The sequence below is a fragment of the Mesoplodon mirus genome (genome assembly GCF_964341445.2).
Source record: "Mesoplodon mirus genome assembly, chromosome: 10".
Lineage (NCBI taxonomy): Eukaryota > Metazoa > Chordata > Mammalia > Artiodactyla > Ziphiidae > Mesoplodon > Mesoplodon mirus.
Window position 1 is genome coordinate 95052439 of NC_138986.1, and position 13633 is coordinate 95066071.

General features: G+C 40.4%; 1 protein-coding gene across 1 annotated transcript in view; it reads left to right on the top strand.

The window, feature by feature from the left end:
• Positions 1–11798, top strand: part of SH3BGRL2 (SH3 domain binding glutamate rich protein like 2) — a 57126-nt gene extending 45328 nt beyond the window's left edge. The window contains exons 3-4 of the mRNA XM_082634365.1: positions 7154–7234; positions 10651–11798. Of these exons, the coding sequence (XP_082490491.1) occupies positions 7154–7234; positions 10651–10662 (93 nt within the window). The 3' untranslated portion in view covers positions 10663–11798. The remainder of the gene's footprint in view (positions 1–7153; positions 7235–10650) is intronic.
• The last annotated feature ends 1835 nt before the right edge of the window (positions 11799–13633 follow it).

The following is a 13633-nucleotide window of genomic DNA, read 5'->3' on the forward strand; positions in this document are numbered from 1 at the left end:
GCGGCATCCTCACAGATACTAGGAAAGGGTGGTGGGGAAGGGAGATATCAGTTCTCTTTATCGCTGATTGCTGGATGCCCAGAAGCATAGCAATTCAATTAGATATTCTTTGCAGTCTTATCTCTTCTATATAACCCTAGTTTTTATTCTTCTGTCTATAAATGTTTAATCTCCCATTTTCACTTTACTGAGATGTTTGTCTCAGTATTCCACAGTGATGAATCCCTAGGACATGTCTTTCATGAAAACTATGGTTTGTGCTCTGAATATTGAAATATTCAATATTTCAGTATTCGTCCAGACAATTTCAGGGCACCCCAGTTGCATGTTTAGCCGTGTATCTTAACTAATATCCAAACTGGCAGTTTCCCCTTTGTTAAAATTTTCCTCTTTTCTGAGCTTTACACAGTTTAAGTTAATGAAAAGAAAACAAAACTGTTAAAACACTAAGGCCATGTTAATATCAATGTTAACACAATAAAGTCTGTTGACGGGAGGGTACAAAGTGAAAAGTCAGTCTCCCCCAGATTCCCAAGATGTAGCCTCTTTTATGAGTTTCTGCTTTGTGGTTTTAAGTTACCACCACTCTGTGTTTCATAGACTAATATCTATATTGCTTGATTTTTTTTTTTTTTTTTTTTTGCGGTACGCAGGCCTCTCACTGCTGTGGCCTCTCCCGTTGCGGAGCACAGGCTCTGGACGCGCAGGCTCAGCGGCCATGGCTCACGGGCCCAGCCGCTCCGCGGCATGTGGGGTCTTCCCGGACCGGGGCACGAACCCGCGTCCCCTGCATCGGCAGGCGGACTCTCAACCACTGCGCCACCAGGGAAGCCCTATATTCCTTGATTTTAAATTAGACAGTATTTACTTTTTTCTTTGGAAGATGGGAAACTTGCATTCTTATAGCTTCTCTCATTTCTCCCCCGTTTGACTTACACACATGTGCACGCGCACAGTGCATTGCTAAAGTTTATAACAATCACATACTCATCTGTAGGTATAATACCTGTTGTATACTTTGTAAATATACCACATTTACATTGTTATAAACATATAAATATTCTCTACAGAACTGTTCAGTTGTGTGAGTGGTCACAGAGGAAGGTGTATAATCCTATTGTACTAAATTCCTGTGGCTTGAAGAACGACACAAATATTTATGAGACTTTTCTTAATTGATTTTAGCCTTTTCACTTACTCCTCTGAGTATTTCTTAAACTTTTATTGCTGGTTGCTTTTCCTGTGTTTAGCACAAAATTGTTTCCCATCCGATTTCAGTGGGTGCTTGGGTAGATGTACTTGCTTGCTCCGCCATCTTGTATCAGAATGGTCAGAAGTGGTAAATGCGTTAGGAATTTTAAATCTTCAGCTTTGGACTTACTCGCATTTTTGGTATTTGGCCTAAAAATTGCTGAATGAAGCTGTTTTAGACAGCTACATCTTATATATCCTACCAGGATTGGAGCTGTCAAATATTTTTTCCCTCTCTATTAAGATTTCACAAAATGGAATATAGCATTAATGGTCCTTAACCACTGAATCAAAAAATTCTGCTCAGAGGCTACCCTCAGGCTTGAAAGACATTTCGGGAAGAAGGAGTCTCTGCCCATTTGCAGCAGCAGCAGTAGCTCTGTAGTCTTGGGAAGAATTTTTTTTTTTTTAATTTCTCCTTTGGGGTAAACCAACTTTGCTTTGGCTCATTGAGAAGTGCTTGCTGCCACCATTTCCTTGTGGGCCACGTGTTGTTTTTGTTCCCTGCAACCTTCTGTTGGGAAAGGCCCTTGGCATGTAGAAATAATTTGGGTCTGTCACTTGTTACCGACTTAGCGTGGGAAGCGATACAGCTTTTCAGAGTGGCTACTGTGGGTTTTCCTCGCTCTTCTCTGAGGGGACGCTAAAAGGGCAAAGAACTTTAAGGCCTTTGTCTCAAATGCTTGTCCAGTCCATAATAGTCTAACCGTAGTGAACGGGTGATGTCCTTAAGTAAGCTCTGTGGAAGAATGAGACTGCTGTGAGCTCTACCTGTTGTAGATTTTATCATGAGCTTATAAATGTCTCTAACATTGGTTTTCACTTAAACGCAAACAGAAGTATAGGTAATAGAAGCTTTTTTTTTCTTTTTCTTTTTAACAGTTGTTTAGCTTGCTTTATTCTTCTTAAAATTGTAGCATTTAGATAAATATTCCATTAGTAACAGTGCTCAGTTATGCTGATATCTTTATAACCCAGAATTTTTTCTTTTCATTTGGCACTAGAAACAAAGTGAATTTTTCAGCCTTTGTTTTAAATGTAGTTAAAAATGTTCCAGCTTCTGAAACTGAATGATTTTTTTTTTCTTGAATATGCTTTATGTATTTGTACTCTCCTCCAAAGGTGATTTTAACTGATCGTTATATTTTATAGTCACAGGAGGTTGATTGTCTTACAATGTGCAATTTGCAGACATGTATTTGCAAACACTTCAGAGAGTGTCTTTGACTATAAGGAATTCAGCAAGCCTATTTAGAAACTTTATAGTGAGTTTTAAAAATACAGTGCTTTTAACTTTTGCAGTATGAGTTCTAGTGTGGTTTGTTTCTTTTAAAATATAAGCCTGATAAGTGAAATGAATTTGATAAGAAAGCAGATCTTTCTCTTTTACTGGGGAATGTCTAAGGCCAGAATATAAGAGAACTTTCTATCTTAATAGAAAGTGATTTTAAGATTTCTAATACTATTTTACTTATATTATTTCACATCATAGTATTTAGTTTATTACCTCTAAAAGAGGGTATTCAGAACTTCTAGATTTTAAATTATCAATCATCTACTCTTTGCCTCAACATGACAAAGAAGATGATTTAACTTCTTACAATTTGAGATTCATCAGGCCATTCAAAAGCTTTTGTATATCAGAAAGTAAATTTTTTACATAATTCTTTAAATCGGTAAGTAATAGAGTAGAAATAGGATTTAATCAGATTACATTATTAGCATGAGATTACCTAAAACATGGCATGTCGGTCATTAATTAGCAGACACAACTCATCACCCAGTTTGCCTGGTGTGTGTCAGGTACTATTCTCACGTTGACTTTTAAAAATGATTTCCTTTAAATTATTCTGCTTTTAAAGTTAATTACCAAATTTTATGTTTGTCACTTTGGGAGTTAATTACCTTGGGTGACAATTTCTAAACTGTTGGGAGCATGCAATTTAATATTCGGTAAGAAGTCCCCCAGCCGTGGTGATGTGGCACTGAGTTAAAGGTTCATAAACTAAAAATAGTGGTTATAACTTTTATGACAGAAATACAGTTCAAGAGAATTTTTTATACAAATAATAAATGTTGCCATTCTGAGATTTCTTAATATCTGACATTTCTAAATACCTTTGTTGGTGACTAAAGCCCGGTGCCAGTCTTCTGAGAGGTCCAGCTTGTGGGGTGGAAGGAAGAGCATGAATTGCGATTTAGACCCATTATGTTTAATAGTCTATTATGCACAGTTAGTTGCTTACCTGGAACCGGAATAGAGAGGAGAATCAGAGCTAGGGATCTGAGTTTAATTAGAGCCGTGGCTGCGATTGAGATTCCCTAGGGAAAGAATTTAGACCGAGTAGTGGCAGAATATGGTGTAGAGAGAAACAGGTACACCAGTTTTCATATGGTGGATATCTAAAAGGGTAACTGTAGCTTAGCTCTCTTCCTCTTGTTACCACATTGAACATAAGCAACAAACGATCAGATAGAGAAAGTGTGGGTCAAACAGGGTTATTTCTTGAGCCCAGGTCAATGAAATGCTACCCAATTATTTGGAACTGTCTTTGTTACAAAGAATATTGGTAACAACATTTTCAGTTCATGGGATTTTGCCTAAAATTCTACATCAAATTGAGACATAGTTTTTCTTATTAAAAGTTATACAATTTTCCATACATTTCTATGAAACCTGTAATACCTAGAGTCGGTCGGAACCTCCAACTGCCCCATTGAGATCGTCTTCACTCAGTGTCTCATACAATTTCTCAAACTTAACATTTTAAAACTCAGCTCCAACCTTACCCTCAAACCTACTTTTTCTCTGGTCTTTCCCATCAAGTCACAAAGCTCAGAGCTGCTTTAGATTTTTTTTCCCAAAAATTTTTAATTGAGGTATAGTTTTTACAATATTACATGTTTCAGGTGTACAACGTAGTGATTCACAATTTTTAAAGGTTATACTCCATTTATAGCTATTATAAAATATTGGCTATATTCCCTGTGCTGTACGATATTTCCTTGTAGCTTATTTATTTTATAATAGTAGTTTGTACCTCTTTATCCCCTCCCCCTACCTTACCCCTCCCCCTTCCCTCTCCCCACTGGTAACAACTAGTTTCTTCTCTATGTCTGTGAGTCTGTTTCTTTTTTGCTATAATCACTAGTTCGTTTTATTTTTTAGATTCCACATATAAGTGATATCATACAGTATTTGTCTTTCTCTGTCTTATTTCATTAAGCATAATACCCTGCAAGTCCAATGGAAAAGATGTCATTCTTTTTTATGGCTGAGTAGTATTCCATTGTGTATACATACCACATCTTCTTTATCCCTTCATCTGTTGGTGTGGACACTTAAGTTGCTGCCATGTCTTGGCTATTGTAAATAATGCTGCAATGAACATTGGGGTGCATTAATCTTTTTGAATTAATGTTTTCGTTTTCTTCGGATATATACCCAGGAGTGGAATTGCTGGATGATATGGTAGTTCTATTTTTAGTTTTTTGAGGAATCTTCATACTGTTCTGCACAGTGGTTGCACTAATTTACATTCCCACAACTTGAGGGCTCCCTTTTCTCCACACCCTGGACCACATTTGTTATTTGTGGTCTTTTAGATGATAGCCATTCTGACAGGTGTGAGGTGATCTCTCATTGTGGTTTCCATTTGCATTTCCCTGATGATCAGCGACGTTGGACATCTTTTCATGTGTCTGTTGGCCATCTGTATGTCTTCTTTGGAGAAAGTTTTATTCAGGTCTTCTGGCCACTTTTTAATTGGGCTGTTTGTTTTTTGATGATGAGTTGTACGAGAGCTGCTTTAATTCTTAATTCTCCCTAACCCTCTACATCAATTACACAATTGAGTATGATCAATCCTCCTCCAAAATATACGTCCAGTCTGTCCTGTCCTGTATTTATGACAGGGGCTCTGGTTCAGGCTGCCTCCGTCTCTTACCTGAACTCCCCCAGTGCACTCCTAACCCTTGTCCCCGCTCCTCTTCTTGCTGCCCTCTCTCTGAGCCATTCCCCATGCAGGCAACGCGGAGATTTTCTTAAAGGAAATAGGTCATTCTACTCCGTTGCTCAGAACCCATCCGTGATTTCCTTTTGTACTTAAGATAAAATTCAAAATCGTTGTTTTGGTTTACAGAGTCTGGTACATGCTGATCCCGGTCACATCTGCCAGCTTTGCTCTTCCCCGGTGCTGTTTCCTGTCTCAAAGGCTCCTATCCCAACCCCTTACTTGGCCAATTCTATTCATTCTTTACATTTCAGCCTAAATGCCATTTTCCAAGGAGGTATTTGCTGAGGGTCCCCCTTCAGATGTGTTGCTTCTTCTCAGCATGGTCAAGGAAGGCCTCCCTTTGCAGGTGACTGGCCTCAGGGCTGACCCGAAATGACAGCAGGAGTGACCGCTACAAGATCTACAGAAGGAGCAGTGCCTGCAAGGCCTGAGGCTGAGATGACCGGGAATTGCAATCAAGCTGCCTTCAAACCACACGAGGCTCAACAATTCAAAGATTTTTCTTCAGCTGAGGCCTGCTTTGCAGGAAGCAGATCTCCACTCTAAGTCATCAACTCTCGTTTAGATCCCTAAACAGGTTTCAAAAGTATTTGTAATGCCATTGACCCAGCTCAGCAGTGGGTTCGTGAGGGCTCAGTGACTGATACGCTGGGTGCCCCATACCTGGTTTCCTCTTGGGCAAGAAGCATCATAGCATACAAAAAGCACTGATTTCGGGCTTCCCTGGTGGCGCAGTGGTTGGGAGTCCGCCTGCCGATGCAGGGAATGCGGGTTCGTGCCCCGGTCTGGGAAGATCCCACATGCCGCGGAGCGGCTGGGCCCGTGAGCCATGGCCGCTGAGCCTCCGCGTGCGGAGCCTGTGCTCCGCAACGGGAGAGGCCACAACAGTGAGAGGCCCGCGTACCGCAAAAAAAAAAAAAAAAGCATTGAGTTCAACACCAGTGAAACTTGGGCCCAAATCTCAGCTTTTTTACATATCGGCCGTCAAACTTGGGAACCATATTTCTTTGCTCTGAGCCAGTCTCTAACCTGGTGGGCGGTGGTTGGGATTAAACAATGTGCTGATGACCTGGCACTAAGCACAAAGCAGTTGCCTACAGATGATTCTGATCTTTGTCTGCCCGTGATATTTACCCTCTGCCTAAAGTTATCCAAGGGATTTCTCTCAAATTTTAAGACTGCTTCACATCAACTTAGCAACTATGTACAATAGTATTACACATGCAAGCTTTTGAAAAGAAAACAACTGATGAACATATTGGCCAGAATTCCTTAATGGCTTCTCTCCTGAAAGAAGGAAGAGAAAAGTGATTCTGTGAGGTAAAGATAAATGTTATAGAGAATATAGTTTCCTCTAGTTTTTATTTGATCTTTTTATTCTCTCTGATCTGAAGACAGTCTCAAGGAATGTGGAAAACTTCAAAAGCAGAATAGAAGCACTCAACTTTGACACATGGAGACCTTTATGGCTTTTCTGTTTACACAGTGATTTTTTTTTTTTTTAAGCCCTAGATAACAAAGTATCAAGAGTGGAATTGGGAGGCAGCCTTCCAGATTGAAATGCTTAAGTAAAACCTTAGGTCACAGTGATTCCACACAAATAAATGTTAGTTTGACACTCCAGGGAGCATGTTCTGATTTGATTTCTGTCCTCAATGTTTTACATTTTAATCCTGTCACAGATTTTGGATTAAAAAGTTGTTACCTTTATCATCATGCTCAAATGTTGAGGCTCAAACAGAGCAAATCCAGTAAATTTATGTAGCTTTTCCCTGGCCTGGATGGAGTAGTGGTACATTTTTTATTTACATAGAGACTTTGTCAACAGCACCAAATACAAAGACAATTATTTGCTTTTGTTTATTTTCTCCTTCTCTTTTTTCTAGGATTATGACAGTTTTTTTGAATCCAAGGAAAGCAACACAGTCTTTTCATTCTTAGGCCTGAAATCACAGTTGGCATCAAAGGTAGGTCAATCTTTTCTTGTTTTAAAATGTATCTTTCTTGGGGCTTCCTGGTGACGCAGTGGTTGAGAGTCCGTCTGCCGATGCCGGGGACACGGGTTCATGCCCTGGTCCGGGAGGATCCCATGTGCCGCGGAGCGGCTGGGCCCGTGAGCCATGGCCGCTGAGCCTGCGTGTCCAGAACCTGTGCTCCGCAACGGGAGAGGCCACAGCAGTGACAGGCCCGCGTACCGCAAAAAAAAATTAAAAAATAAATTAAATAAAATGTATCTTTCTTGAGTTGTTCTTAGGGATTGAGGTTTAAGGAGTCCATATCTAGTCTCCTAAATTTTCAGCTTTTGCTTTCTCAAATGCACAGTTAGGACTGCTCAGGGTAAAGACGCACAAGGAAGCCAGTTTTTTTTCTTTCCCATTTTCAATTGTTGCTGTATATTAGAGTTTATCTTTATTTAAAATTCAGTTTATTTATAATTTATATCTCCTTCTTCCAAGAAAAATTTAAGGTAGCAAAAAATAGTAGGTGCTTTTTATTTTAAAGTGCAAGTTCACATTACTTTACATTTTTTGAAATAGAATCAAAGCCATGTTTTTAAGGTCGTCTGCAATTTAAGTCATTTACATTGGAAGGGACATGGTTTGCAATAATAAATGGTCAACCTTGAAAAAAAGGGCAATTCCTAAACTAATCAGAGTGTTTTTGAAGCCACTTTATTATGTCATATGTCTTTTAGCAAATGTAAAGGGCTCAAACTTTTCTAATATTTAGAGCTATAGATGATATATATTATGGTAACTTTGTGAAGCACATGGATTCACTTTCAAAATAAAAACTAACATTTCTTTATTAAATAAGGCAGTATTTTGATTGTTATTCCCACTTCAGAAATACTGTTTTTTTCTGATTATGAAAGTAGCCTAGGCTCATTTAGAAAAATTGGGAAAATGCAAAAAAGTATAAAGTAGAAAATAAAAAGTCACCAGAGAAAACCACATAAACCTTTTTGGTGTATTTCCTTGCAATCTTTATATACATAGCAATTGAGGTTTTGACTGTATTTCAAATTGAGACTGAATTCTAAAGCTTCTGTTTGTAACACTGAATTGAAATGAAGGTACATTGCTGGGAACTTTGATATCTGTAAGTAATAGGTCTTTTGAGGCTACCCAGGATTTGTGCCATTTCTGGAACACTTGTGGGAGGAAGGCAGAGACTATCAATAATAAAACTGATACAGTAACACCTGTAGTTCCTCGCCGATGTGAAATCATGCTTTATTATACATCAGTAAGTCCACAGATGCTTGTGGGTGGTTTCTGTGCACATGTTTTAAACAGAGACAAAACCCACACAGAAAACCCTTAAAGGCTCTTAAAACTATCTTTATAAAGATGGGACATTGGAATACTTAGGAAAATGAAAGTATTTTTGTAACATGTTTCATGCAAAGACATGTAAACCATCCAGATGTATCTTCAAAGAACTGGAAAAAACTGGGGTAGGAGCAGTCTAACGGATGCATAAATCCAGCGGACACCAGCGTCTGTGCAAAAACCTTTGAAAAATACTGTGTGCTTTTGCCATCTTGGTTCTCATTTTCCCTGAAGATGTAGGTTCCTTTGAGAGGCTTCGGGCTGACTTTTGTACTCTTTGAAAATATTTATTCTCTTAGAAATTTCTCAGGAAACCTATGACCTGTAGAATGTGCATTCTCACGTGACTTAACGGTCATGGGATTGGAGTTGGTTTTGATGCCATTGAGGTTTGCTTGATTGCAGGAGGCCATTGCATGGTCAGTGAGGGCGCTGACCTCCATTCAGCCATTCAGCCCCCCGCTTTCAGGCACCTGAGTCAGTCAGACATGGGCAGGGGCCCACAGAACCAGAGTGGAAGGCCACAGTGCCAGTGTGTGTTCCATCCCCTCTTGTGAGCCATTCGGGGTCTTAAGGGTTAATAGCAACTCATACTTCTCTTCCATAGGAAAGAAGTGCAAATATCTTTTTTTTTTTTTTTGCGGTACGCGGGCCTCTCACTGTTTTGGCCTCTCCCGTTGCGGAGCACAGTCTCCGGACGCGCAGGCTCAGCAGCCACGGCTCACCGGCCCAGCCGCTCCGCGGCATGTGGGATCCTCCCGGACCGGGGCACGAACCCATGTCCCCTGCATCGGCAGGCGGACTCTCAACCACTGCGCCACCAGGGAAGCCCTGCAAATATCTTCAAGAGCAAGTCAGCATTTCCCCCCTTTCTAGTTATTCATTTTGTACCTTGGTAGTAATTCATTATACAGTCTACCCTCTAAGGCCTAGACGGAGCATTCACGGGTGTAATGTACCAAAAGATGGAGCCCCCTTTCCTGTCTCCTTTCCTACCCTCTCTGCAGTACACACACGCAAGACCAGGCGAGCAAGCCCGCCAGGGGACATATAAAGACTCCATTAGCATCTAATTGCTGTCACACAGTGAGGGGAGAGAAGGTCCGTAGGAAAAGAACATTCCCAGACCCAACTCTAGACCCTGGGCAGTTCTCCAAAGTGGACGGGGCAGAGGAAGGTAGGAGGTCACAGAATGGCGGCCTGCAGGCCACATTGGCTCTGGATGTGTTTGTCCTGCACAGACTTTTTTTAAAAGACTTCAGGTGGGTTGCTGATATTTAAAATACAGATTTCCCACTTTTCTCCAGAATTTGAATTGTTGCAGCCTTGGTGGGGGGTGGAGGGGGTCCCACATCCTCCTGTGGCCGGCTGGAGCCCACCGTGGTACCTACCGAAAAGAAAAGAAGGCCTTTTCACCAATACTTTTCAGGTAGAAAATCATCAGTTTTCTTATCGTAATAGATTCAAAGCAGAGCCTGAAATGGCAGTTTCTGCTTTCGGATCCCTGCCATTCAGGGGTGATATTGAAAATATGCAACCACCAGTAAACCTTGAGCGCTGACCAGCCGGGGAGCAGGTCTCAGAGGCCCACTCCCAGCCGATGCCAGGGGTCAGCCATCCAGTGGCTGGATCATGGTAGCACTTGGGGGAGAGTGGTATCAGCTATTTACCAATAGGTATGGCCATTCCAGTGCCGTTCTTCCCCTCAGGTCACCCTCCGCAGGGCCCCTGAGTAAGGTAACCCCCGGCCACGCCACTCACCCAGGTGTGAGTAGACCAGTACCTCAGAGGAGTTTCCTCAGTTGTTGAAAACATGTGGCTTTCTTTCCACTTTTATATTTGGCAGGTCAGGTGGGTGTGACTTAACTCTGGGCTCTGATCCCTAAACCCAGGATATATTTGCTCTTATCCATCACATGGCGGTGATTTATTGTGATTTCCAACATCTCTGTTCCTGACATTTGAAATATCATCGCCAGGGTGAAATTTCTTGCCTGCACAATGCAATAACTGGCTTTTTTTTTTTTTTTTTTTTTTTTAATAAACAGGCAGAACCTTAGCGAAGATAAGCGGAAGAGGACGGAGATGCATTTTTTGGAGCGCCCCTGGTACTCAGCACACACCTGCTTACCTAATGCATCACTGTGACAGAAGCCACATGCATTATCAGTAACTTTGCTTGCCATGGAAAAGGTGTTTTGGGAAGACATGGGTCTAATGGGATTGCATGAGTGCTTTAAACCAAATCAGGACCGTGGTGGGTTTTTTCCTTGTTTTCAGAATTGCCTGCAGTTGCCTCACTCACCCGGAGGTACTATCACCTGTTACAGGTGTGCCTCCTGAACAACTGAATGATAAGCAGGTGGCACCATCAGAGAGAAAATAACTGGATCTGCCCTGGGTTGTAGTTGATGCCAGGATTGCTCAGACCTGCTTCTCTTCAGGCTGCCTAGGTGGTGTCCTTGAAATTAGTCTGCCAGGCTATTAGAATATTTTGATCAGAAAGAAAAAAAGCAATGTTGGTTGACAAAGGGCTAAAGATCTTTGCTGCAGATTCACAAGCGTCACTATTCCAGTGCTTTGTCATAACTGTAGAAAAAGTTAGATGTTCTAGCCTCCTTTTGGTAATGGAAATTCTTACCCCCATAAATCCTCCAAGCCCCTACAGATGTTTCCAGAAATCACTGTTGCAACAATGTGTGATCAGGACCAAGTGACAGGGATGAAAAGAATTGCTGTTTTGAAAAATACATGCTTCTTTATCTCTTACAAAGGAAAAGTTTCACCTAATGTGTAAGATGACTTAAAAGATACATGTAAAGAGGTGCACTGATAGTTAATTTATAGGGACATTATCTGACTCATACCTGAAGGCATTTCAGCTCTAGCAACTTATTATGCGTAAGTGCACATATATTTTTAAACGCAGCTCCCCTAACTAATAGCTGCCTATATATTTTGCAAAGGGATTGTATTTTTCGAGAAAGGAAGATCTCGGTTAGATATATTTTGTGACCCCTTGATGAGGCATATTAAAAGATACTAATATTGCTGCACAGTTTAATTTTTTTTCCTGTGTTACTTTTCATTGGTCCTCTGACTCTGCCAGCTCATATATCTGGCCAATGCACAGTTCCGGATTTTCACAGTAACATAGATACGTGTTCTCATTCCATATATGAACACCAGTGATTTTCAGAACAGAGCACATACAAGAAAGGGGCTGTCAGAGACTCACCCTGAATTGTACTTGGCATGTGAAATCTCTCCTTCCTTTGGTGTGGATGCTGATAAACACTGAACCTGTCTACTTCGTTAGGGCAGAGGCTCCTTTTCTGCATCCTTGTCCCTGCTCACATTTTTTTAGAGTGTTTAGTTGCCAAACCTGGGAATAGTCTTGAATAGAATAAATTCAGAGGGCTGCCGAAGATATTCTGCTATTCTCAGCGTCCTGATGGTGGACCTGCCCTTTAGATTCTGAGCAGGAAGTTTGTAAGAAGTGGAAAGAAAAGAAGAATTTAGTCCCTGTCACCTGGGTTCTCTCTCCCTCCAACTTGCTAAATGTGGACTATTCTAAAGAACTTGTTGAATGCTAAAGCCGACATCCCAGCCTGAGATTTGCATCCAGGACTACAACCAGAAGAAAAGCATGCCGCTGATTCCTACATGACTGGAACAGATACATAATCCACAATTTTCTCTGCAAGGAAAGCTGCTGTAAAATCATGGCTATGACTGCTTAGTTGGCATTAAATACGATCCAGGTCAAATTCCACTTGATAAATCCCAGGGACTATCCAGGAAATTGTTTTGAACTGGATATCGTGTTAAAGTCTAAGAAGACTTAGAATTTCTTTTTAAGATACAGCAATTTTTAAACAGTTAATGTTGCAGAGGTCTAACTTACACTTTGTCAACTCTTGCCAGTGAGTACCAAGAAGCAACTTGGTAAGATTGAGTCTTGGGGTTGTAGGATCAATACAATACTTGCTAGACCAAGAAAGCTACTCAGAATTATTTGTCTCAAAACCTCTGAATTACTCTGGTTGTAGTAGGCCCAGTATGGTTGTCCTAAACAGACTAGATGAATAGGAGTGCTAAATTATTTACCACAGACCATCTACCCCACCCCAATTTTTTTTTTTTTTTTTTTTTTGGAGCAGCAAAGAAATAGGAGAGACCAGCTTCACCTGGTATTGTACTTGTTATGAGCAAGCTAGAAACACATTGTGTGGCATTTCCCTCAGTACCCAGGCTCTGCAGAGTCCTAAGGTATTGCCCTCTGGGACCACACCGTGTTCAGAGAATATTGTGTCCTTACTTGTGTTTTACCAGCTGAATTCCAAACCTGTAATGGTTTTCTTCATCCCTTCTTTAACTAGCTGCCTTTAGATCTGAATAATCACAGTCTTAAAAATCTAGGAAAGAAGTGGATGGGAATTGCAGGCATAGATGTAATATCAAAAGCATTTTAAGACAGAATTTTTATTTCCTATAGTAGGCTTGTTGGGGCAAAGAAAATGTGCTGCTAAAAATCAAATTATGCCGTTTTAAAATGAGATAAAATACAGAGTGCCATCCTGCTAGGTATATGCAGACCAAAAGAAAATTTAGTTGGGGAAGTACTTGTTTTTCCACATTCTGGTATTCTATTAAAATCAAAGAGGAGAAAAGGAAGATTTTTTTCTCTCAGGCTCTAATATATTTTAGATTTGTTTCTGTTTTATAGATTTATTCAACACTCCCACATAGATGTTTTTATATTACATGAATTTAATAATGAACTAAACTGATTTTTGTCCTTTGTTGTTGAAAGGTACCAAAGCCTCTTTCTGGTTTGTTTTGTTTTGTTTTTTAATTTGATTTTGCTGTATAGGGTTTTGCTTTTTCTAGAAATGCTTACATCTTTTCTAAAGTGTCAGAGCCCACTTTGATCTGCAAAATTCTTGTGTTTAGGTTTCAATTTGTATGCATTTGTCTCTAAAGGCATTGGTGAAATCTCAGATTTTATATTCAGCATTAAAGAGGAAT